The sequence below is a fragment of the Triticum urartu genome, chromosome 4 (assembly GCF_003073215.2).
Source record: "Triticum urartu cultivar G1812 chromosome 4, Tu2.1, whole genome shotgun sequence".
NCBI lineage: Eukaryota > Viridiplantae > Streptophyta > Magnoliopsida > Poales > Poaceae > Triticum > Triticum urartu.
The window spans coordinates 21,679,055-21,702,971 of NC_053025.1; the positions used below are offsets into that span (position 1 = coordinate 21,679,055).

Sequence of the window (23,917 nt, forward strand, 5' to 3'; positions counted from 1 at the left end):
AGAGGATTTTCTTTTCCTATTAAGTCTGTTTGATTTGTAGGATTGGAATCCTTAGGGAAATCTCAGGCTGCTGCTTTGCACTCCATTTGAAGGGAAATTTGCATCTACTCAAACCTCCTTTTTTACAATTCCTTTGTTTTTCTTGTGACATCAAACACTGTGTAATCCTATAATATTCAAGTGAAGATGCCTTTCTAATACTGTCTTTTTTTTCTATTCCCGCGAATCAAATCTTACCGTGGCGTCTGTGGATGTGCCCTCAGACATCCGAAGGTACTTGTCCCATGAATCTGCAGTCTTGCCATATGCAAGCATTCGCAAAGCAGCCATGCAATTTTTGGTAATGGGATAATCCAATTCTTTTAAGGGCATCCTTATTCAAGATGAAGTAGTCATCGTAGGTCTTGATGCATTGTAGAGAAGTTCGAACATATTTTTCGTCATCTGAAAGCGCCGGCGAAAATTATCCGCAAATAGGGCATGGAGGCAAAGTAGTCGTCCCTCAACGTCAAATGTCCCCATGCCCTGTTCCGATTCAGCACTTGATCACCTTCATCAATCCCTGGAAATTGAGAACATGCTCTTCTGCATGCCTGCGTCTGCAAGGATTGCCTGCATTATTGTTGTTTCATCCGCGTAATCCTCCTCATCGGACAACTCAACGCAGTGCTTGTATAGGTATCCCATGTACAAATCCATTGCTTCAAAGAAGGAAGAAATGTTGTCAAAAATTTAGCACGGGCACTTCACTAAACATTTGCCTAGCGCCAAGCTCGGTGACCCTCACGGATGGCATCCACGGGGGTGGATGGGAAGCAGGCCAACGTGCCCATGCCGCCACGATGCTCGCTGACGTGGAAAAGTGGCACCTAGTGCCAAAAAATACATCAAAACTTTTGAAGGATTTGACAAAAAATTAGGGGGAGGGAGGGGGGCGGGGGGCGAAGGAGATTACCTTCCTCTCCATTTGCATATAAAATATGATGACCAAACGGAGGAGATGTAGGGGAGGAGAGAGGTGCAAGCTCTATTTTTAAGACGAACTGGTGGAGAGGATGGGTGGCGGTCACTTATCTCTCAAGGTTTACCGCCATCGACCATGACGGTAGTGGATAAAGAGGTACCGCCACGACCTTTGGCGGTAACACTTGTCCACGTCAGCTAGCACTGTGACGACATAGGCACGTTGACCTGCTTCCTATCGCGATTGACCACGACTGTAGATAGTGGCATCCTGCAGTGAGGGACGACGACGGTAGCAAAAATGTCAAATCCGTTTTTTTCTAAACAGAGTCAAAATAGTGCTAAACTTTCGCTAAATGATACTACCTCGGTCCTGATTTATTAGTCTCTTTATGACTTGTGTCAAATATTAACCAAAGATTTAAGTAATAAAATGTTAATGCATGCCAAAAAAATTATATCATTGGATTCGTATTTAGACATAGTTTTTAATGATATATTTTTTGATGACATATAAAATATTTTGTTAGTTAAATTTAGGGTCAAATTTTGGTACAAAATACAACGAGGACCGATAAAACACGACGGTCATAGTAAAAACAGTGATTTTGGCCCCGTAGAGGTAGAGGTGCTTCCGCAGCTTTACCCCTGGATTTGTGAGGGAATTACCCACCTTTGCCACCGCAAAAATCTGAATCGGCACCCCCGATGCGCAGCGCCACCGATCTCGCGATTTAGGGTTTGCTGGCGCCGCCGGCCACCGGCCACCGGCGCGGCCCCTCCTCAACCACCGCCACAGCCCGCCGGAGGAGCTCCACCCACGCCCGCCTCCTCCTCTGTCTTCTCTGTCCGCCGCCCAGCTGCTCTCCACCGGCGCGGCCCCTCGTCGACCACCGCCCCCGGATCCGCCTCGAGCAGCAGGAGCTCCACCTCTGCCCGCATCCGCCATCCCCATCCACCTCGAGCAGCAGGAGCGCGCCTTGAGGCTGCTCTTCCCCTCTCCCCTGTCACCAGCCAGAGGTAAAGAAACAAACTTGCATATGCTGTTTTTATGTTTCTAATTCTTATGAATAAATCCCAGCATTTGAAATACCTATGTGTAGATTCATATGCTGCATAACTTGTGTGTGTGTGTGTGTGTGTGTGTGTGTGTCCTCAACATGCATTATTTCGTGGTTATGTCGATACACAGCAGCTTGTGTGTGAAACATGTACTACTATTACTTCCTGGTTATGGCAGCAGTGAAGTGTGCGACAATTTACCTTTTATACATGCTTGATTGAAATTTGTGATGTGAAATGGATGTAAAAGGAAAAGGGCAAATTGGGATATGCACACCGCATATAGCCATTTTATGCCAGCATATGCAAAGAAGAGGTTGAAAATCGTAACAGGTCAGGGGGATATTTGAACCGTAGAGGTTATGATAAAAATCTTGTCGAGAAGTTCTTGGCTAGGACAGGGAAACAAATTTCCAAGACTCAATTAAAAAACAAACGGGACATGTTGAAGAGACGGTATAGTAGTATACACAATACATGGTGTTGAAAAGTGCAGCAACTGGGCTAGGTTGGGATGACGTGAAAGGAACTGTTGTAGCCGATGATGACTGGTGGAAGGTTCATCTTAAGACATGTAGTATCTCGTGAGGCCGGTGATGGGGCGCTCCAAAGACCGACCCGGCCCCACCCATCACAGCCCCCACAGATCCGATTCAACAAATCCTCATCCATCACAGCCCCCACAGATCCGATTCAGCAGATCCTCATTGAACGCCCACGCCGCCTGCGCCTCTGGTGCCCCGAAGCCGCTAACCCCACGCCGGCTCCTTGACACCCGCCCCACCGCTCCCTCGCCGTATGCTGCACCCTTCGTCCCCGCCAGTCCCAGCCGTCGCCGGCGGCGGCGAAGAAGACGGCCCAGGCGCCCCTGCGCACCCCCCTCCCCTGCCCGCATGTACCACCGAGGGTGAGCTCCACGCCACGCCGGCCGCGACCAGGGCCGACGAGATCGGCGGCGCATCCAGGCAACTCAACGTGAGCTTCCTCCGCCGAGCACTCCTCTCCTCTTCACCAGCCCGCCCGCTTCTCAGATCTCGTCTCCCGTCCTTTCACTCACAAACCCTAGATAGGAGATCAGGCCTATCGTTGATTTAACGAGTTTATGCATCGTATTTTGTGGGATCTCCACAAGGGTAAGCATCGTGTGAGATGTCGAAAGGAATAGGGAGTTTGGCAATCTATAGCTTGCTCCCTGTGTCGCGCGTGTCGGTCACTCCCTGTGGGGAGCCCGAATATGTTAACTGCAACAGTTATTGAAAGCAATTGGATTGTGTTTTTACCCTATAAATAGAAACTTCTTGCTCATTCATCTGTGAGTGGAATGGCGTAACTTCTTAAGGCTTTGGAACTAGAATGGCAGAATACTGGTTGTGGAATTTAAAATGACAATGATAGACTCCCATTGTTGTAGTATTGTTCAATTATCACATCTTGTACTCCGATTTGGAATTAAGAATGACAACCAAAGAATCCCACTATTTTCAGATAACTTAGTGTGATCCCATTTCTTTCATCTAGTTTCTTCATTTGTTCTTCTGTTCTATATATGGGATTACATCATTACTCTTTGTATGACAGGCAGCAGGCCATGTTGCAGATTTCACCTTGTACTGTACAGGCAGGAACACTGGTGATTTTATAAAGGCAGTATCCTTGCCTTCTACACTGAATATGTGGACCAACATTTTCAAAATTGTAAGTTTAACACCCCCCGCGCGCCCCCACGTGGGTTCTGTTGAATTGTGACCCCATTTCATTGTATTTCATTGTACTGCGAACTGCAAACTCTAGTGTTTCTATTATTGCAACTTGCAAGTTCTCGATGCGTTATACTCCCGACATCCTTTTTATTAGGTGTATTTCCTTTTTACCCCTGTTGGTGCCAATTCCAGCCGTCCTGAATTGGAGGATCATTAATTAGCCGCCAGTAATTACCCCTCTAACCTACATTGTATAACCAGGGGCATTTCTGTCCCAAATTATCCTCAAATCAGTGCTTTGGTTACCGTGGTAAAAAGTTACACCTAATAAAAAGGAACGGATGGAGTATCATCCTTTGCAAACGACTTTTGATCTATACCCACCATGATGATGGTGTGAAAAAGTGAACAAAATGTAGTACGGCAACTGCTCTGATGCATTTTTTTCTCGGGCACGCAGGAGATCTGCGCATCATTTCATTAAGAATAAGGAGGAAAATAGTACAAGGAAGAGGGAGAAAAAACCCTCTCACCCCACACCCAACAACACTCAGCATACCCTGAAAGAAACTATTCAGCGCAGTTTGCCCAATAGGGATAATATTTCTGCATGGGTCATTTTTGTGGGATCTTCCACAGATTATTTCTCACTGCTATCTTTGCGACTTACAAATGACCTTTTCTCTCTCTTCAATTTCTGTAATGGTTTGTAGCTTTTTTTTATGAAGTAGAAGTAGAACTTGGAACTGATTGCAAAGTTGGGAAGTTAGGAGAGCTAGTGAACCACCCTCCTCACACATGACAAACTACAGCACAGGAGAGGCATTACCTGCCACACTTCCAAACTGCGAATGGTGTTCCATTTCATATCTGTAGGTTTCTGCTAGAACTTAAGAGTGTGGAAGCGAGATATTTTTGACCTACTTAGTCTGCCACAGCTTGCTATGGGATTAGTCTGTAGATTATTCAGATAGGCTTTCTTTGGTTTAGTCTTAATTCTTATGTATATATTTCGTGCTTGCAGGGGGAGCTTCAGACTGTATCATGGTTTCAATTTCTTCCTGTTGAACCAGATTATAGCGCTACTTCTGATAGAAGGTGTTAATTGTACCCTCCATATGCCGTTTTTGTGCTGTCCTTTAGTTGCTTGTTGCCACTTGTTATTTTTGTTCTGATGCATGTGTTCTTTTTTGTGATCCCTGTTCCTCGTCCAGTTCAAAAGCCGAGCAGAAAGATGCTCTTAATAGCACTGTGCTGTCAGCATATCTTCGCTTGCAGAATGAAGGTTTCTTAAGTACTTGGACAAATTCTTTTGTTGGTCCTTGGGATCCATCTCAAGGAGAGCATAACCCTGGTAATAATCATGTGCACTACCTGCATCCATCTTTCTTTCTACCTATGTCTAGCCTATGCATATTTATGCCAAACTTTTTTTTTTGTAACAATGACAGATGAGAAGATCAAGCTCTGGTTGTTTCTTTCTGGCCGTCACTCGTCAGTACCTGAAATGACCCAGCCCGCTGTAGCTAAATTAAGAGGTTGATTGTTGTTGATATTTGTTATTGCATGGAGTCTTAGACTGTCTACTTTGCTTATTTATTTGCTTGTTTCTACTGCTTATTCTGTTTTGCAGTTGTTTCAAGTGGTTTATGGGTGGCTCCAGGCAACTCGGAAGAGGTTGCAGCTGCACTCTGTCAGGCCTTAAGAAATTCTTTGGAGAGGTATCATTATACCTGTTATAGTATGAATCTGTAATTTATAATTTGCTGTCTCATTGATGAATTTCCAATCTGACAATTTCTCTTGCACAGAGCACTAAGAGGGCTTTCCTATGCAAGATTTGGTGATGTATTTACAAAATACAACCCCCCTACAAGAAATCAAAACAGCTTTAGGTTCGTGACTAAGTTGCTATGCCTTTATCTATTTATTTTGTATTCTTTGTTAACTAGTTTCTTACAATCTTTGTTCAGCAACTTATGCAACGTGTCTGTTAAAGTTCAAATGTTGTGCACTACAATAGATAGTGTATGGTATATTGGGATAGAGTGAAGTTGGTCATCATTCCTGTGTTTGAAGGAATGAAAAGGCCCCTGCCCATCTAGTGATACAAAACTTTGTTTAAACAATAACCGAATTGTCAACATAGGGTTTCAACTTAATAGATTCTTTTTTCTTTCTGCTATAGTGGATTCGAAAATAGCCGCATCCCTTGTTTTTGCCAATCTGTATGATGACGAGAATGTAATGATAATATTCAGATACTTGTTGGCCATTTATCGTGTATACAAGCATTGCAGTGGGGCCTGCATGAATTTGTATCCTCTGACATACTCCCTCCGTCCCAAAATAAGTGTCTCTCGAGATGACTCAGTAGGCTGACCTTTCTTGACTTCTAGTAATTGGATGTTGAAGCAGAAGTCCATATCAACTTGCGATAATGCTACAACATCACAGGCTCGCAATCATTCCTCTTTGATCGCGGGTGAAATAAGTAATGTCAGTGTGACATGGAGGATACAGATGTGGCTGGCCATGCAGTTTCATTGTTTTCTGTTTGTTTTCCAAGGACAACTTTGCTTTTCTTGATTTCCGTTCCATTTAATTTTGTTATCATTGTGTTATAGGCGAGCACAACCTACAGTAGAATTTGTCTTCGCGGCCACTGAGGAAGCAATCTTTGTGCATGTTATTATATCTGCAAGGTCAGTTCTTATTATGTCCCGTCATATCGTCGGCTTTCTTCAGTTTATTTAGTGCCAGTGGTCTTACTTTAAATGGTTTATTCTGTTAGATATATGCGGAACCTATCTAGTGATGATATAGAGAAAGTTCTCACACACATTCCCCGTTCTGTTGGTGAAGGTCTTCCAGGTACTGTTTCATTCACTAATTCTATCTTTACATATCTTGCTGTATTGACATCCTTAGAAAATCTACCGTCTTGTCTGCTGGAAAAAGATAATATCTTTGTGCTATTCACAATTCTGATCTGACATGATTTTCTTGTGGTAGGGGAACTTGAAAAAGTCCTTGGGATATCTGATTTACCAATAGGGACTGCCCACTGTTTTATCTTACTTTTTAGTTCTTTATAAGGTGGATTAAAAGATGACAAGCGGATCTCATTTAGATTGGGGAGCCATTCAGTAATATGGTGTTTTTGAAATTTCATCTTTATAAATAGAACTTCACGAGAGGCGGTATGCTAGCTTATGGCATACATTTTGATTTAGTTTTCCAATTGTTCAACTTTTATCGATGGTCCTTTTGTATCATACTGTTATTTAAAGGGATCCCTTATAGTTAAAAAACATGACTACATTGGTTAGTTTGACAGTTAGAACCTTCTAAGTAATGACGCTGCTGGTGATAGTTCTGTTCTGTATTTGTCTTAGTCTGTGTGCTATGACGTTGACAAAATGGGCAGAAGCACAGCCATATAGTGGTTTATATTCTTGGGAGTCATCATTTCTGCCATATAGTGGTTTATATTCTTGGGAGTCATCATCATGAATCAGGCTGAAATATAAAATAGTTCTCTAAATAGTCAAACTAACTTCACTGTGCATTCTATTTCTATGACCAAGCTCATGATAACTTTGCTTTTGTCAGTTTCTTCATCGTTTATGTAAATTATGTTTGCCTTTTTGGGATGAAAGTTACTCCCTCTGTCCCATAATGTAAGAGCGTTTTTTACACTACACTAGTGTCAGAAACGCTCTTATATTATGGGACGGAGGGAGTTTGTTTTATATCATGCATATTCAAATTCATGGTCTGTTTAATTGAATGCTGCAGTTATTGTCGCTCCTAGTGGAATGCTGGGTAGGCTTGTTGGCTGTTGCCCAAGTGACCTTGCGAGACAAGTATATTCAAGGTATTTCAGAACTCAAAACTCAAATCGACTTATATGCTAAGCTTTTTTTTTTTTTGGCATTCTATGCCTGTTGATATGACCTCTCACTGATGAGTTAGACACTTAGACCTGCTTGCACCTCTTGGGTGTTACCTCACCTGTCAGTGAGATCCTGTGTTTCTTTTATAAGGATATTCATATGCAGAGCAGTTGATTATGACACTTAGTTCTCATGGTAACTTTCTGTAAACATTTCAGCAAATTATCGGCACCTAATCTACCAGGTTTCACTCAACCCACCATCTGCCAGCTGAGAGGTCAAAGTTACTATGTTGAAGTTGCCCTTGGCTTTCCACCTGCCTCAACTGACAAAACTTCTGAATCGGAAAATAATCAGATTAGGAAAGAATTAGATTCAGTGAACGACCCTCATTTAGGTGCTGATGGGCAGCAAAAGTTAGAATCTGCTGATGGCCTTCCAGTTCTTGAAAGGACATTCATATACCCACCTGAGGCTGTCATGGTACCAATGGTCCATCAGGCATTTGTTCGATTTTCTAGTAAAAGGTAATAGTCTTGCTCTAATGATCTTGTTATATTTGGAGAGTGCATGGTTTAAATTATGTTGCCCGCAGAATGTGGTCACAGGACTGGATGGGTAGTTCACCATGGGAGGCTTGGCCATTCTGGAACTTCTCTCCGTCTTCTTACTTCCGGAACAGGTCAGTCTGGCATACATTGTTTTTTCTATCAATCAATGACTCTGGAACAGCTCATAAGTCAAAACGTTGGAGACCAACTTCAAATGCTGTTATCTACAATGAACTCTGTAAAATGTAGAAAGAACAGCATTGAAACGCTGTTTTGATGTTACCCTATATCTGTCGGAACTAAATAGTGGAATGCAAGATCTAAAAAATAACAAGAAAATATTTTTCTTCAGAGGAATACATGAAATTCTGATTATTTTTTCGATATGTTAGACATAGAAACACCCTCCTACTTTCTGAGCTAGGTGTGGACATAGAACAACTAGGTAAATCTTGCCATTTTTCAGAACTTAAAAATTTAAATTGCTGAGCATGCGCAAACTATCATTTCTTTAGAAGGGTAAAATAATTGGAACATAAAGTATGTTGCCTACCACCTTGCTGTAAATTGTAATATCACGTACCCATGTTCCTTACAGTAACTCCTTTCTGGCTTGCTCTCATTTGAGGGCCAGAACTTCTCTTGAACTGGAGAAAAACAGCACCAAGGACCGTTTCAGTTGATGCCTAACAGTGTCCTAGCATGCCAAATATTTTTGCCTAACAGGCTAGCTTGTGGCCAAGAAAAGTGGAGCCATAACCTAGCCTAACATGCCATAACTTATGTTCTTATGACGTCATTTTTGGCATGTCTAGCTGTGGTTATGAGATACTTTTCTAATTTGGCTAAGAAAAGTGTGGCACATTGTTGCAAATTTTGGCTTCCAACCAAACAGGCTGTAAGTGTTGTTTTAAAGGCACTTATTTTGTAATCAAGGCTCTGAAGTCTCAACTGCCACATTCCCGCACAAAAAAAGACCTAGAAGAATTGGCAGCTAAGTTTATCCAAAAAAATTAGAGTTACTGCTTCATTCCCACAAAATAAGAAGACCTAGAAGAATTGTCAACTAATTTTATCCAATTTTTTTGAGGTTCTAAGGCTCAGCTTGCGGTTGTGGTACTGTGCTAAGCTGGACTAAACTCTTTGTTAAGGATCACCATCCACGCAGCACATCCGGAGTCTCTATGCAATATAACATGTTTTGTTGCCATGGTTCATTGTACCCAAAAGTTACTTGCAGGAATTACATAGATTCAATCGTGCACGTGGATCATAATCTCTGGGTGCAACTAAAGAGTTGATCTGTATTATTACATGAGATTTTTTCAGTACTTAGTACATCATGATTGCAAATTTGTTTTGTCTGGTTTCTCCTGCATTAATTGTTTTGTTCTGTTAGCAGCTCTTTCTTTGGATCTTCACGTGGACTTGGTGTGAACTCTAATTTTCTGAGACTAAGAAGACAAAGGAATAGCAACTCCAATGGCATGGCTAGTAGTATCAGTAGTGTCAGTAGCACTTCTAATGGAAGTGAGCATGCAATTGCTGCTAAAGGTGGTGATCTTTTAGCAGATGCTGACTCTGCAGCATGCCGTCAGTCTGATCTGCCATTGAACAATGACATTGCTGGTAGCAAGGTGGTACTGTGTTCTTTTCCTCTTAATTTACAAACTTGTTCCATATTGAAGTAGTTTTTTTTTCCTCAAGAATTGCATTTTAATATATGTTTGTTAGTACAACACTACTTTTTCCTCTTCTCAGTAGCTGCTAAATTGTAGTGGTAGTACAATGCTTTGCTACATCATTCTTGTGATAACAGAAGACTGTTATGCCACTATTGACATACGAACATGCTTATCGACTTATTTCTAGTTAGTTATTCGCGTGAAATATGAGTCAATTTTTGTGTAAATGAATGATACGCTGTAAGTAAAACAATGATCAGCTATGAGTAGCTGCATCCTTTTTTCCTACAGAAAACTAAGTATGTATACAACTGCATAAAATATTTTGTCATCTTCACTCCTCAGTGAGGCTTACATGTGAAATAGAGGCTACGGGAATATGACTTGCTGAACAAATATGTGCATAGTTTATCTTTGGAAGTGCATAACACGTTACGTAGCAAATAATCTAAGTCTAAGCATTGATGGTGATAAAATGGAGCAACATCTTGATAGAAACTGATAATTGAATGCTGGCAGAAATTTCATTACATGGAAGAACACATGCTATACAGTTCATGCCATCTTGTGCATAGAATTATTTGCGTAAACTATCAGAACACTAAATTTCATTGCATAGAAGGTTAATTTGTGAGCATATATCAATCTGTTGATGCTAAAATACCACAAAACCAAAATTTCTTGCCGCATTACATGCATGAAGTTCTATTCTGGTGAATAATCTCCATATATACATGTTACACTGTTTGTGTTATTAACTCATTTTGCTATGTTAATGCTTGATAGCATTACCGCACAATCACATTATTGTGTACAATTCTACGTCAGCGTTGTGCTGAAGAAGTCTTGACGTTTTGTATTCGTTCAATTAGGTATCCAAGCGCTCTCGTTCTGAAATAACAGAAGTTTCTTCTCATGCTGGCAAAGAAGTAAACATGCAAGGTACAAATGGTCAGGGGGGATGTTCTTGGGGCTGGGGTGAAGAGGGGGTTGTGATGGACATCGATATACTTCTCTCAGAGTTTGGAGATTTTAGTGACTTCTTTCAAGAGGATGAGTTAGATTTTGGTGAGGTAGGTACCCCATCATCCTCGTAGTAGTTATTTGTAGATGAAGCAAGGTTACAACATTTAGAGAGACTATGCTTGGTCTTGTATGAGAAGCTCTGTGATAATGATGAACTCATTATGCATATGACAGCAATAATATGACTGTTCGGAATCTGTAGTACTTATGAAATATTTAATTCCGTTAAATACATCAGTAGTTGTATTCTGCAACTTAATATATTGTATTGACTTCGTTGCATTTCATGCTCCTGCAATGCTGTGCATTTTTTAACAAAAGGTTGCTATTGTTGCCGCTGCTTGTTTAGGTTTCTAGATTGTAGCCAATAACTTCACTTCTGCTTTCTCGAGCTTTTAGACTGTAATCAAGGGTCATTTATTGACTTAGTCACATATTTCATGCGTTGAAACATGTTGCTTTTGATATCACCAAAAGCTTGTGAAAGAATTTTCTCCTACTGTGCAACTTCTTCATTTTAACCTTCTACCCTGTCTACTAGCCATGAAATGTGGAATTCTCTGCTTGTTGGATCTAAACAATGAGCACAATGCAGAACCCTTCTTTAAATGTAAATAACCTACTACCTTTTCTGGACATGCAAATAGAAAACTGTATGACGATGATATTTGTGTTTTAGGATCACTTCTTTCTGGCTTACCTGCTATCTATAATCCTGATGTTCCATTTTATGTAGCCTCCAGGTACTGCTGAATCACATGCTTTAGTACCCCCTGCTTCGGAATATGGAGACATGCCATTCATAGATAGTCCATCCATAGCTATGGATATACCTGAGCAAAGACTTTCTCCTGTTGGTTTCACATCTATGGGGGCATTTAACCACCATACAATGTCACCTATTCAGGATGTTGCTTCTAAAGTTCAGGAGCCTCTCAAAGAAATTGCATCACCTGCAGGGTCCCAGTCCTTAGTATTATCATCTAGTGGATCTGATTTTCTCACCAGGGCTGAAGCTACACTCACGTTTGCACCAGAATATGCAGCTGTTGAAATTTCCAGTTGTGAGATGCCGACAACACTGTTTACAAACCCCTACTTGCCCCGATCGAAAAAAAGAGGGAGTTGCGGTTTTAGCTCAAGAGTTTATTCATATGATGTCACACAAAGTTCTAAAGTTGAGTCTGCAGGAGACAAGTCTGAGAAGTCTGATAAACTAACAGCAGCTAATCTTTCACGTGATGTTGGTCGATCGAGCTTATACACACTTGTGCAAGGTAGGAAAAAAGAGAGTGAGAAGAGCTTAAACAATGCAGACGAACAATCATGCAAGGGAGAAACATCAAGACCTGTTTCTGGTGAAACTTCGTTTAGTTCTTCTCTGACTTTGCAAAAGAAGAGTGATAACATGCTTAATGTTGGGTATTTCCTCCTATCTATGAAGACCGCGCTTGCAACTGAAATTGAGTGCATCACATTTCAGGCTGCCATGTGCAGAATAAGGCATTCACTAGTGTCTCTGAGAACCAAAGCATCTGCTGAGTTAAAAAGTGCTTTGTCCAGTGCTATGCAGACAGAGAGCAGTAGTAACTCGGATCTTGTCCCCAAATATGACATGAAAAGGAAAGAAAGTATGCCAGCTAGGCTGTCTAGTGACGTTGACCATGAAATGTATGATAGGTCCCGATTGGAAAACGTGGGAGTTTGGAGGTCTGTTGTGGTACCTAAAGGGGCAAAACCCCTTGATTCTTTGTCCGCTAAAACATTTTCTGGCACAAGCCCATCTGTACAAAGACAACCTATTGTGGAACTCCTCAGTGCCATGGCTCTGCTAGTTCAGCAATCTACTTCATTTGTTGATATCGCACTTGATATGGATGATGGAGATGGTTCTTTTTTCTGGCTCTCCTTGGATGAGCAGAGGAGACGCGGATTTTCTTGTGATCCTTCTATGGTTCATGCTGGCTGTGGTGGACTTTTAGGAACATGTCATTCCAAGGATTGTGCTGGTGTTGATTTAGTTGATCCACTTTCTGCAGAGGTAAAAATCTGATGCTCTGTTTTTCTTGCCATTTCTACTTATCCATGCATCATTTCTCCATGTCCTTTTCTGGATACAGGTTTCGGAATCATCCATGATTGGCTTGTTGCAGTCGGACATAAAATCAGCTCTTAAAACAGCGTTTGCAAACATGGATGGCCCATTATCAGTAATCGATTGGTGCAGGGGTCGAAGTACTATAGCAGAATCTGCTGCCATGGGAGATGCATACTCTTTCCATTATACTACTGGTGATATTCGAGAGACTTCAAATTCTGTACCCATTGGTGGAGATGCAATGAGCCCACCCCAGTCTAGCAGTGATCGAGGTATTCCTGCTGCCATATCTCTCAACTTGTCTTTAACTTCTTTATTATGTTACAAGTATAATATTGCCAGAAGGAGCAAGCCATGATTTATCTAGGGGAGATCGAATATCAATGCAGGCACTTCAGAGGAGCATCATAAGGAATATCACCGTGTTAGACCAACCATCGCTGTCCTCCCTTCACCATCTCTTCTTGTTGGGTAGCAGACTTGTTTCCCTGAAAATATTTATTAAATGAGCTAACATTTAATTGTCTGCACAAGTTACTGATGTAAGTACTGAAATTGCAGTTACCAGGATGATTGGTTGAAGACCTCTGCTAATTGCCTCAAGTTGTGGGAGAAGGCTCCTTTGGAACCTTACGCTTCGGCCAAGCCTGTAAGGCATATTTTATTTTACCTTTTGATATATCAACTGCCTGAAAGCATATTTGTAGTGTCGTTCTGGATCCATAAAAGCAACATGTTATGGAATCGGTAAATATTTTTTGTAATGCAAGTATTCCATATCATGAGGTCAAACTGTTGCCTTGTGACCATGAGGTCACGGGTTCAAGTTCTGGAAACAGCCTCTTGCAGAAATTCCGAAGTGGTCGGATCCTGCACAAGCGGGAGCTACGTGCACCGGCCTGCCCTTTAAGTATTCCATATCAGGATATAGCACAACACAACACAACTGCAAATTGGCCCTAAGTTCTATAGCCATTCTTGAATCTAGATTACTACGTGTTTCTTTGTTTTGGTTACTCTGGAAAGAGTTTTACAGTTTTGGGATTCGTAAATTTCTCATTTGTTCGCTCTTTCAGGTTACTTACTATGCACTGTGCCCCGATATCGATATGCTTACTTCTGCAGCCACTGATTTTTTCATGCAGCTTGGAACAGGTAAGTGTCTATAACGTTGCTTCTTCTCTATAGCCAGCAATGATCAGTGCTAATTAGCAGTAATTAATGTTGATCAATAAGGTAGGACTCGAGTTCATAAACTTAAAATCTTGATAGCTATTGATTATTTTCTACACTTATGCCTGCAAAGTGTCTATGAATCCAATGAACATCATTAGTTCACTGTGTTGGCTGTATGACAATGAGACATGTACAGAGATTTAGGCCTAATGCCACCTTTCCTACCTTTGTATTTACTATTTGTGCAAGCTATACGTTTCGTTCAGAGGCAATATTTACAGCCAGTCATTATGCTTTCAAGATAACACTTCTACAAATTATATGGCTTCATGGATGCAATATAATTGATTTCGTTCTATTTGATCACAACATTGTAATAGATACAAACAACCAAAATAATATAACAATGTTTTGTCATTACTAGGGTAACTTGTCAGTTAGTCATAGTTTAGCAATTCATAATCTCCATATAATTATTCTAATTCATTGTGTTTCAGAGTTTGTTCCTTACTTCTATCTATTTTGCATTCTTATAGTTTATGAAGTTTGCAAACTGGGTACTCATTCGCCACAACACAGTGGGGGGCAAATAGAACAATCTCCTGGGAAACATCTGCCTTCAGGACTTGTTCTTGTTGAGTGCCCTGATCAATTGAAGTCTAGTGGCAGCCACTCAGTTTCTATCAGTTCAGTAACTGAATACTTTCAGGCTCTTTCAAAAAGTTGGAGTGTGAAAAGTTTTTTATCATCTCTGGCAAGGATAATTAAGGATATAAAGCTTACTTTAAACATTTCAACAAATCAGAAAGAGAGCAGTAACATACCTTGCACTGTAAGGCCTTTTACCTTTTCTTCCTTCTCCACTTCTTTGATCCAAGGGACTTACAAAACAATGGCTGCATGTCTCACTTCTTGTATTGTTCTGTGATGATACTCTGCATGGTTTATATTCTTGTATTCTTCTTGTTATTTTGCTCTTCTCTGATCAGTATTTCTTTTTCCTCTTCTTTTTTATGAGCGCAGAGAAGCCCACTGAAATAAATATTGTTATACATACTTGTACAAAAGGAATTGGCAAACAAGAAATACATATTAGTAGTCAACTTATTGTAGGATGTTTATTTAATCAGATATGATAATTTACTTATCATTGTTGTTTTGTACTACCTCTGTAACTTGTTGTAAGACGTTTTTAGAGTCTATGACAGTGTCAAAAACGTCTTATATTAAGTTACAGAGGGTGTATATGATTTGTTACTTTGTAGACATGTTGCTTCTGTTATTCGCATTCTGTCCAAATACAACTTTCCTATTTTCTTGATCCAACTGAGGCTCTTGTCATTGTATATATCATTATTTGTTTTCTCTTATGACAACTGTAGGATGCCTTTATTATTCTGCACTTAATACTAATAAGTGCCACCATTGCAGTATACTTCACATATATATGTCGCCAATTCTTTTGGAGATATATTTTAACTCAATTTTTAAGTTTTTGGATGCAGAAATGATCCAACAGTTCATTTCTATTCACTTGAATTTACAAAAAAAAAGATCACATGCTCTGGACTTCTAATCATTCAGTTATATGCATGATGGCCTCTAGGTGGATGAATTGATATATCTTTCATGCTTTGCCTGAAGTAGTGCTGTGCCACAAAAATAAACTTTAAGTTGGTATTTTCCCCAAAATCGCAATGCTAATCTATTTTAACACCCACGGTCCATTATGTACGCAGGTAGTTTATGTGGTCTGCCCATTTCCTGAACCATCTGCAGTCCTACAGACACTGGTAGAAAGTTCTGTTGCCCTTGGGTCTATCTTATCGTCAGAGAGAGAAAGGAAATCATTCCTATATACTCAGGTCGCCAAAGCTCTAAACAGCAGTGCTTCTGCTGATGAAGCATCAGCATCCAATGTTGTAATGCTCTCTGGGTTCAGTATACCAAAGCTTGTCTTGCAGATTGTTACTGTTGAAACTTTACTGAGACTCCATAAACCAAATGAGCTTGCTGCTTTCAAGGACATAGCTTTCACTGTGTACAATAAGGCTCGACGGATCCCACGGTTTGTTTCCACGAGTGACATGTTCCAGTCACCTACTTATATGAGTAGGCCTCAGTCCATGATGATGCATACAGCATCTCCTGGTCCTACCCTTTGGAAAGAATGTCTAGCTCCTCGGATGTCTGGACAAACTCTCTCTAGAGAAACAGAGTTCGATGCATCCATGAGGTCAGTATCATGGGACAACTCATGGCAACCTGGCCGTGCTGTAGGATTGCCTGATCCAAGCAAAATCCCGGAATTATGTGCTCAGGATGACAGGAAGTATGCCTTTGAGCCGCTTTTCATTCTGGCAGAGCCTGGGGCTGTTGATTACAATGATACAATGGAATCTTCAAGATTTGGAGTTGATGCAAGTAGCAGCAGGGTTTACAGCTCAATCTCAGGTGGCACTGATAGTGGAGCAAGCCCGCTACTTGAAGGGTCTGAGAATGAGAGTGCTGCGAGTCTTCATTGCTGTTATGGCTGGACCGAGGACTGGCGATGGTTAGTATGCATCTGGACAGATTCTAGAGGAGAGCTATTAGACAGCTTAATATTTCCTTTTGGTGGTATCAGTAGCCGCCAAGACACTACAGTTCTCCAAAGCCTATTCATTCAAATTCTGCAGCAGGGTTGTCAAATAATGTCATCTTCACCAGAGGCTAGCAATACGAGATCAAGAGATGTAGTAATAACCCGTATTGGAGGTTTCCTTGAACTTGAAATCCAGGGTACTAACAAATTTTATCATTAACTCTGTACTTTTCATTCGATAGGCCATAATGTGTTGTTATCTATGCGTTTTGTAATGTCTACGTATTGTTTATGCAGAATGGCAAAAGGCAATATACTCTTTTGGTGGTAACGAGGTAAAGAAGTGGCCTGTGCAGCTACGGCGATCTATACCTGATGGTATTCCGTCAAATTCTAATGGACCAACACTCGAGCAACAAGATATGGGCTTAATCCAGGACAGAAGCATGCCTTCCTCACCAAGTACGTTATACAGCCCCCATTCAAAATCTAGCTTCACGAAAGGTCAGCCAGGCAACAAAAAGCAGAGCCTAGTGGAACAAACTGGAATGGACAGTTCAAGGGGTTCATTGCACTTGGTTCGTAGCATCAGTTTAGTTACAGTTTCGCAAGATAGCTCATTGCATCTTGCATGCCAAGCAGATCTGCCGGCGACCAGACCTACTTCTGGTGAGTACTGTCTGTCTGCGTATGTTACTGTATGTTATTATTATCTCCACCTACAAGTGAGTACTTTATTTAGTGTGGCGATTTTTAAAGTAAATGATCATCACTAAAGGATACAAATACATTGTATCATTATTTGTTTTGAATCTTGATCGTGCCAAGTGTGCCAGTCAAGTAAAGGATCATCATGCTTTTAAGGAAATCCATTGTCAAGGACAGTGTCATACTACTATTTATTAATGTTCCTTTTCCCCGTCTCTTCTCTTACAGGTGAAGGGAATCAAAGCAGCAGCACTGGGGCATCTAGTTACTTAGACGGGTTTGCCCCAGTCAAATCCATCGGGTCAATGTCTGCATCGTATCTTCTGGTTCCATCACCAAGTATGCGATATCTTTCCCCTGCGACATTACAACTTCCAACATGCCTTACATCGGAATCCCCGCCACTTGCCCACCTATTGCACAGCAAAGGGACAGCAACTCCCTTGGCAATGGGTTATGTCGTCTCCAAAGCTGTCCCACCAGTAAGAAAGCAACTCACCAAGGAGGACAGCAGGCACTCGGTTCTCTCTGTTAGCATCGTTGATTACTACGGAGGCACTGTCCAAGACAAGATGAGCAGAGGGAGCAAGCAGGCTGTAAGGCATGAAACATCAGGCCGTGATTACGAAATGGACATGCACAATGTGTTGGAAGCGGTGGCTGCCGAGCTCCACTCCCTTTCGTGGATGACAGTGAGCCCGGTGTACATGGAAAGGCGCAGCGCTCTCCCCTTCCACTGTGATATGGTTCTGAGGTTGAGGAGACTTCTCCACTACGCAGATCGACATCTTTCTCAGCTAACAGACAAGGGGGATGTTAGCTAGCTTATTGAGGTGATAGACATGATGGAAACTAGCTGTTTGTCTTACACAGGAAAAAAAACAAGGGCTAGATGCTGCTTGAACCTAAGTGCCTGTCAATGTGTATCTAGATTAGGTAGGTAGGTGAATGGTGCGTTGATGAGCCCGGTTTTGCTTTTTGATAGCAAGAGTGCTAATTTCTTGGGTTGAGGATGTATGTAATAGCAATACCTCTCCCTGTGATGTGTAATCGTTGTAACATTGTAGAACTGGTAACTCAGTCGTATTTGTTGTTCATCGGCTTGAGGTTTCATGTTGCTGCTGGCACCTTTTATTGTTCGCAATTTTTGCGAGTTAAGGCATTGGAGATTCCCTAAGGCCTTGTACAATGGGAGATGCTTAGAGGGATGCTTAGAAAAATAAACCAAGATTTTCTGAAGCACCGGTGCCTATTTCTACAGAAGAGACGCTTAGTTAAGCGCCTACCCTGTATAAATAAGCATCAGTGCTTAAGAAAAATCTGGTTTATTTCTCTAAGCACCTCCCTCAAGCATCTCCCATTGTACAAGGCCTAAGTGGGTGGCAGCTGCAGGAGCTACCGGAATCTCTCGCCAACTCACTCTAGTTGCTTGAGTGTGAATGAAGGAGGGTAGGGAGAAATCAGTTAAGATGACAGGCTTCTATTTTCTTTCTCTTTGTCCGGTTATTGCCCCTTTCCAATGCTTTTGAAAAGCGATGATCCAAAATGCTTTCGAAAATAACACTTTTGGAGCATTGATTTTGTTTGTTCTTCCATATTTTTCGTGAATGTCATCAGATGCTGAAACTTTACAAGCTATCATAACATTTGTCAATTTTGTTACAAAAAAAATTCAAATTTTTTTTTACTGTCTTTCATTATTTTTATTGATTTTACTGTTCATCCAAGCTCACATGAGCTGCTTAACCGCATCTTGCCCTTAGGGGCTAATTAACCTAGAATTGAAACCGAGAAACACAGAAGATCTTCTTTTTTACTGCCTGGCCGTGTAAGTAAAATTTCCTTGGCAGCAATTGCAAGCTGGTGGTACATACACATACTCATGTGGCAGCTTTCTTATAAACCAAATTATAGTAGTATTTCACATGTCTTGTTGGCTGGTCAGGTCAGGTACAACTGTATCAGGCAGGCAGTGGGTGGTCCTTGTCACTAGCACACACTGGTTGGATGCATCCTTGGTTTATTGTACTGCAGCCAAGTGAAGTTTGTTGAGGGACCATCTTTGTCTGTGTGAGTGTGAAAGTTCTTTTCTACTCCTGAGCTCAAAATGAGCTTAGATGAAGAGTAAAATTGAATAAAAATGAATAATTTGTTTGTGTGGCAAACCTTGACAAATGTTTTGTATGCTGGACAAATTTTATCAAGAAATGACACTCGTGGAAGTCATGGTAAAAAGCCAAAATCAGCACACCAAAATGCTTTCAAAAATACAGTACTAGCATTTTTGAAGCATCAATTTTTTTTTGTCATGACTTATATGAATGTCCTTTCATGATAAATTTTTACAAGCACACAAAACATTTGTCAAAGTTTACCACAAAAAAAAACCTGGATTGGTTTTATGCTTTTTGTCTAATTTTTTTAATTGGTGGTATGTTAATGATGTCTTAATTGTGGTGGTTTTATGCTTTTTATACTCATCTGAATCTGGCCATAGAAGCTGAGCAGGATCACACAAGAATAGAATAGTGGAGATGATGAAAGTAGAAGCAGTAGCAGAGCATTCATTCATTTCATGATATCCGGGGAATGCGGATGTTGGCAGACACAGATTACAGAGCAAAGTCATCATCATCATCATCATCATCAAACTTGAAGCAAATGCAATTTTTTTCTTAAAAAAATGAAACTATAGAGGCTATGGTTCAGAGACTCTGTGTTTGGCTCGACGGCCTTGAAAAAATTATGAAAGGCGTTGTGGAGAAATCTCTTCTTCCCCGAGCCACGGCTGGGCACTATCGATATCTCTTCCTCACGTGTTGGGTACATTACATTGTCGTAGGGAAAAAGAAATGAGCACGGATGTATGTAGGTAGATGTAATGTAACCACTACACTAGACTAGACTTGGAATTGTACGCACACATCCATAATAATAAGAAAAGAAGAAGCAAGAAATTGAAGCAGAGAGCAATTCAGTGGCATCCTTTTTTGCCTTTTGTATGCAAGTAAAATTTCCTTGCCAGCAATTGCAATTCCTTCCTTGTAACCAAGTACTGGTGTGTTGTACATAGGACTCCCTTCCCTCTGTATCAAAATATAAGACGGTAAGTAGTACTCCTTCCGTTCTGAAATACTTGTCGGAGAGATGGATAAAACTGGATATATCTATAGCTAAAATATGTCTAGATTCATCCATTTCTCCGACAAATATTTTCGGAGTATTTGACACGTCGTTTTTGGCTCGTCACTTGAGGTAGTAGGACAAGACAGACCGTGGGTAGCATCAAGAGATTGGCAAACACAGATTACCGCGCATGCAAACCCATCATCATCAATTCGATTCAAATCAAGTACGTACACTTGTATGGAGTAGCATCAATGTTTGCGACCTGTCCTTGGGAAGCAAATGCATATGCATGCCCATTATTACAGTATATTTTTGGTAGTATTGCTCCCGCAAAAGAATTTTTTTTTTGGTAGTATAGAATTTATACATATCTCTCTCTTAACTTATTTTACGAGGGCTCCGTGTCCTCTAAGAAGTACTCCCTCCGTCCCAAAATTCTTGTCTTAGATTTGACTAAATACGGATGAATCAAGTCACGTTTTAGTATTAGATACATCCGTATCTAGACAAATTTAAGACAAGAATTTTGGGACGGAGGGAGTATACAACATATACTCAGTCCACTGGGCTCACCAAACACAACAAACGATTTCACCAATTCTCTTATATCTAATCTTCTCACATGGTATCCACAAAGTTCCTGATCAAGCTCCACCACTGCTTCGGCACAGCGCCGCCCCCGAGGAGGTCGATCTTCACCGGGGACTATGCAACCCGTAGCTATGGTTCATCCACCGGTCTTGTTGATCGGCTTCTTTGGAGTCTTTACTCTGATTCATTGATTAAGATGTTTTTTTTTCTAATCGGTGTTTCTTTAGGTTTTCCAATCTAAGATGGTTTTTGTCGCCCATCGAACCTTCGCGCGCCTCTACCTTGACATTCACATCAGCTGCACTGGCCTCTTCTTCGACTGTGAGGCTTGGTTTGGCATGCGGCGAGGGGATGCACGACATTCTCTGTCCGCGCGTCGTCGCCCAGCTACGACCGGGACTCCAAACTGTTTGACCAATCTGATCAGTCGTTTGCGCACGACTCCACAAGTCCCTTGAAGATTGTCACCAAGCACAGGCGCACCTCCATCGATTGAGAAACGGATTGTCGCTGCATCGCCCCTTCGGGCCGCACCGTCGCTGCCACGAGCTCCTTCCCGCCGTTTAATCAGCACAAGGGCTGCTGCTACCTTGGTCCTTCGGGCCGCAATGCTGCTGCACGTGGTCCACCTCACCGTGCCCGCGTGTCGAGGCCTACATTGGCATTCGCCGTGCCGCCTCCCTAGGCGTAGGATCGCCACCATCCTCGTGTGTCGAGGCCTACCTTGACATTCGCCGTGCAGCCTCCCTAGGCGTAGGATCGCCACCATCCCCGTGTGTCGAGGCCTACCTTGACATTCGCTGTGCAGCCTCCCTAGGCATAGGATCGCCACAATCCCCGCATGTCGAGGCCTACCTTGGCATTCGTCGTGCCGCCTTCCTAGGCACAGGATCGTCACCATCCGCGCACGGTCTTTGTCACGCTACTGGGTTCTTCCTCGCCTACTTCAAGCACCATCGCCGCGCTTCTACAGGAAACCGGTGTGGCCTCTTCAGACTACTTTTGAATCCGCCGACCACACATTTATCTTCTTCCAGCACATGCTCATCTCCAGCGTCGTCACCTCTTCCCCGACCACTTCATCTACTTCGGTAACCATGGGCAATATCGACACCTTCTACCCACTTATGGTTTTGCACCGCCACTCTCTTGGAGACCTCCTCCGTGGGTCCCTCCAATGCGTACAATCTGTGACGGTCCCTGTCTGCACATGCCCGGTACTAGAAACACCGACGTGTGCCTTCATCCCTCGTGCTTGGCAAACCCGATGCGGCGCCTCGTCCGCAACGGCTGCGACAACATCATTTTTGGCATCAACACCATCCTTGACGACTGCCTCGACTGTGTCTCTGTTTTCTCGTGGCGCATCCTTGGCATTGCGCGCAAGCTACACTACCTCACTGCCTGAGCGACCTCGACAGTTCCCACTCTAGCCACCTCCACCGATCGAGAAACGGGTTGTCCCTGCATCACCCCTTCAGGGCGCACCGTCACTGTCACGAGCTCCTTCCTGCCGTTTCATCGACACAAGGGTTGCTGCTATGTCGGCCCTTCGAGCCGCAATGCCGCCGCACGTGGTCCACCTCACCATCCCCGCGCGTTGAGGCCTACCTTGGCATTCGCCGTGCCGCCTCCCTAGGCGTAGGACCGCCATCGTCCGCGCATGGTCTTTGTCACGTTGCTGCGTTCTTCCTCACCTACTTCGAGCACCATCGTCGCACTTCTACAGGAAACCGGTGTGGCCTCTTTAGACTACTTTTGATTCCGCCGACCACACCTTCGTCTTCTTCCAGCACATGCTCATCTCCAGCGTCGTCGCCTCTTCCCCGATCACTTCATCTACTTTGGTAACCATGGGCAATATCGACACCTTCTACCCACTTGTGGTTTTGCACTACCACTCTCTTGGAGACCTCCTCCGCGGGTCCCTCCAACATGGCGTACAATTCGTGATGGTCCTCGTCTGCGCATGCTCGATACTAGCAACACCGACGTGTGTCTTCGTCCCTTGTGCTTGGCAAACCCGATGCGGCGCTTCGTCTGCAATGAGTGCGACAACATCATTTTCGGCATCAACACCCCCCTTGACGACTGCCTCGACCGTGTCCCTGTTTTATTCGGGGCGCATCCCCGGCATTGCGCGCAGGCTATACTGCTTCACGCTCTCGGTTATCTCGACAAAGGCAGAAAGGGTTACCTCCATTACCCGAGCAACCTCGACAGTTCCCACTCCAGCCACAACATCGGTGACACATCTCGACAAAGGCAGAAAGGGTTACCTTCATTGTTTGTTGTGTGGTGGTATTGGAGACTATTGGTGTGACTTGGTGTTGTTGCTTGTTTGCTAATGGTGCTTAATTAAAGTGAGCAGCTCCAGGTGATGGGCCATCCCATCATTGCGCCAAATGGCACACTTCAAACCTTTCAGTCTTGCTGTCTTAGGATCCCTTTAATCCTTTGACTGCCATGGTTACATTTAAAAAACAATGAGAAGTAATCTACTGGCACCGGAGTAGGAGTAGTACAGATGGAATGTACTTGATGCACACATGTGGCTATCATGGAGATCTGCACCGCACACATGCAAATGCGTGTGGGTGATTAGTTACTCCCTAGTGTTACCACTACTAGATTAAAAATTGTTTTAGATGCTTAAGCTGGTCGTAGAGTTGCAGTGTCTGTCTGGTCTGAATCTGGCTGGATCTGCCGGTAGAATAATACTAGGATCAGACAAGAATAGCATAC

General features: G+C 42.4%; 1 protein-coding gene across 1 annotated transcript; it reads left to right on the forward strand.

The window, feature by feature from the left end:
* The first annotated feature begins 1,628 nt into the window (after positions 1 to 1,628).
* On the forward strand, positions 1,629 to 18,565 carry LOC125550373 (mediator of RNA polymerase II transcription subunit 13-like). Its single transcript, XM_048713357.1, has 23 exons — positions 1,629 to 1,983; positions 3,604 to 3,720; positions 4,750 to 4,823; positions 4,940 to 5,079; positions 5,177 to 5,263; positions 5,359 to 5,446; positions 5,537 to 5,620; positions 6,353 to 6,430; positions 6,520 to 6,599; positions 7,527 to 7,605; positions 7,843 to 8,151; positions 8,220 to 8,306; positions 9,578 to 9,812; positions 10,733 to 10,933; positions 11,623 to 12,927; positions 13,007 to 13,256; positions 13,374 to 13,455; positions 13,546 to 13,633; positions 14,061 to 14,139; positions 14,697 to 14,992; positions 15,900 to 16,941; positions 17,042 to 17,413; positions 17,681 to 18,565. The coding sequence occupies exons 2-23, from the start codon at positions 3,697 to 3,699 to the stop codon at positions 18,274 to 18,276; spliced, it is 5,676 nt and encodes a 1,891-aa protein (XP_048569314.1). The 5' UTR covers positions 1,629 to 1,983; positions 3,604 to 3,696; the 3' UTR covers positions 18,277 to 18,565.
* The last annotated feature ends 5,352 nt before the right edge of the window (positions 18,566 to 23,917 follow it).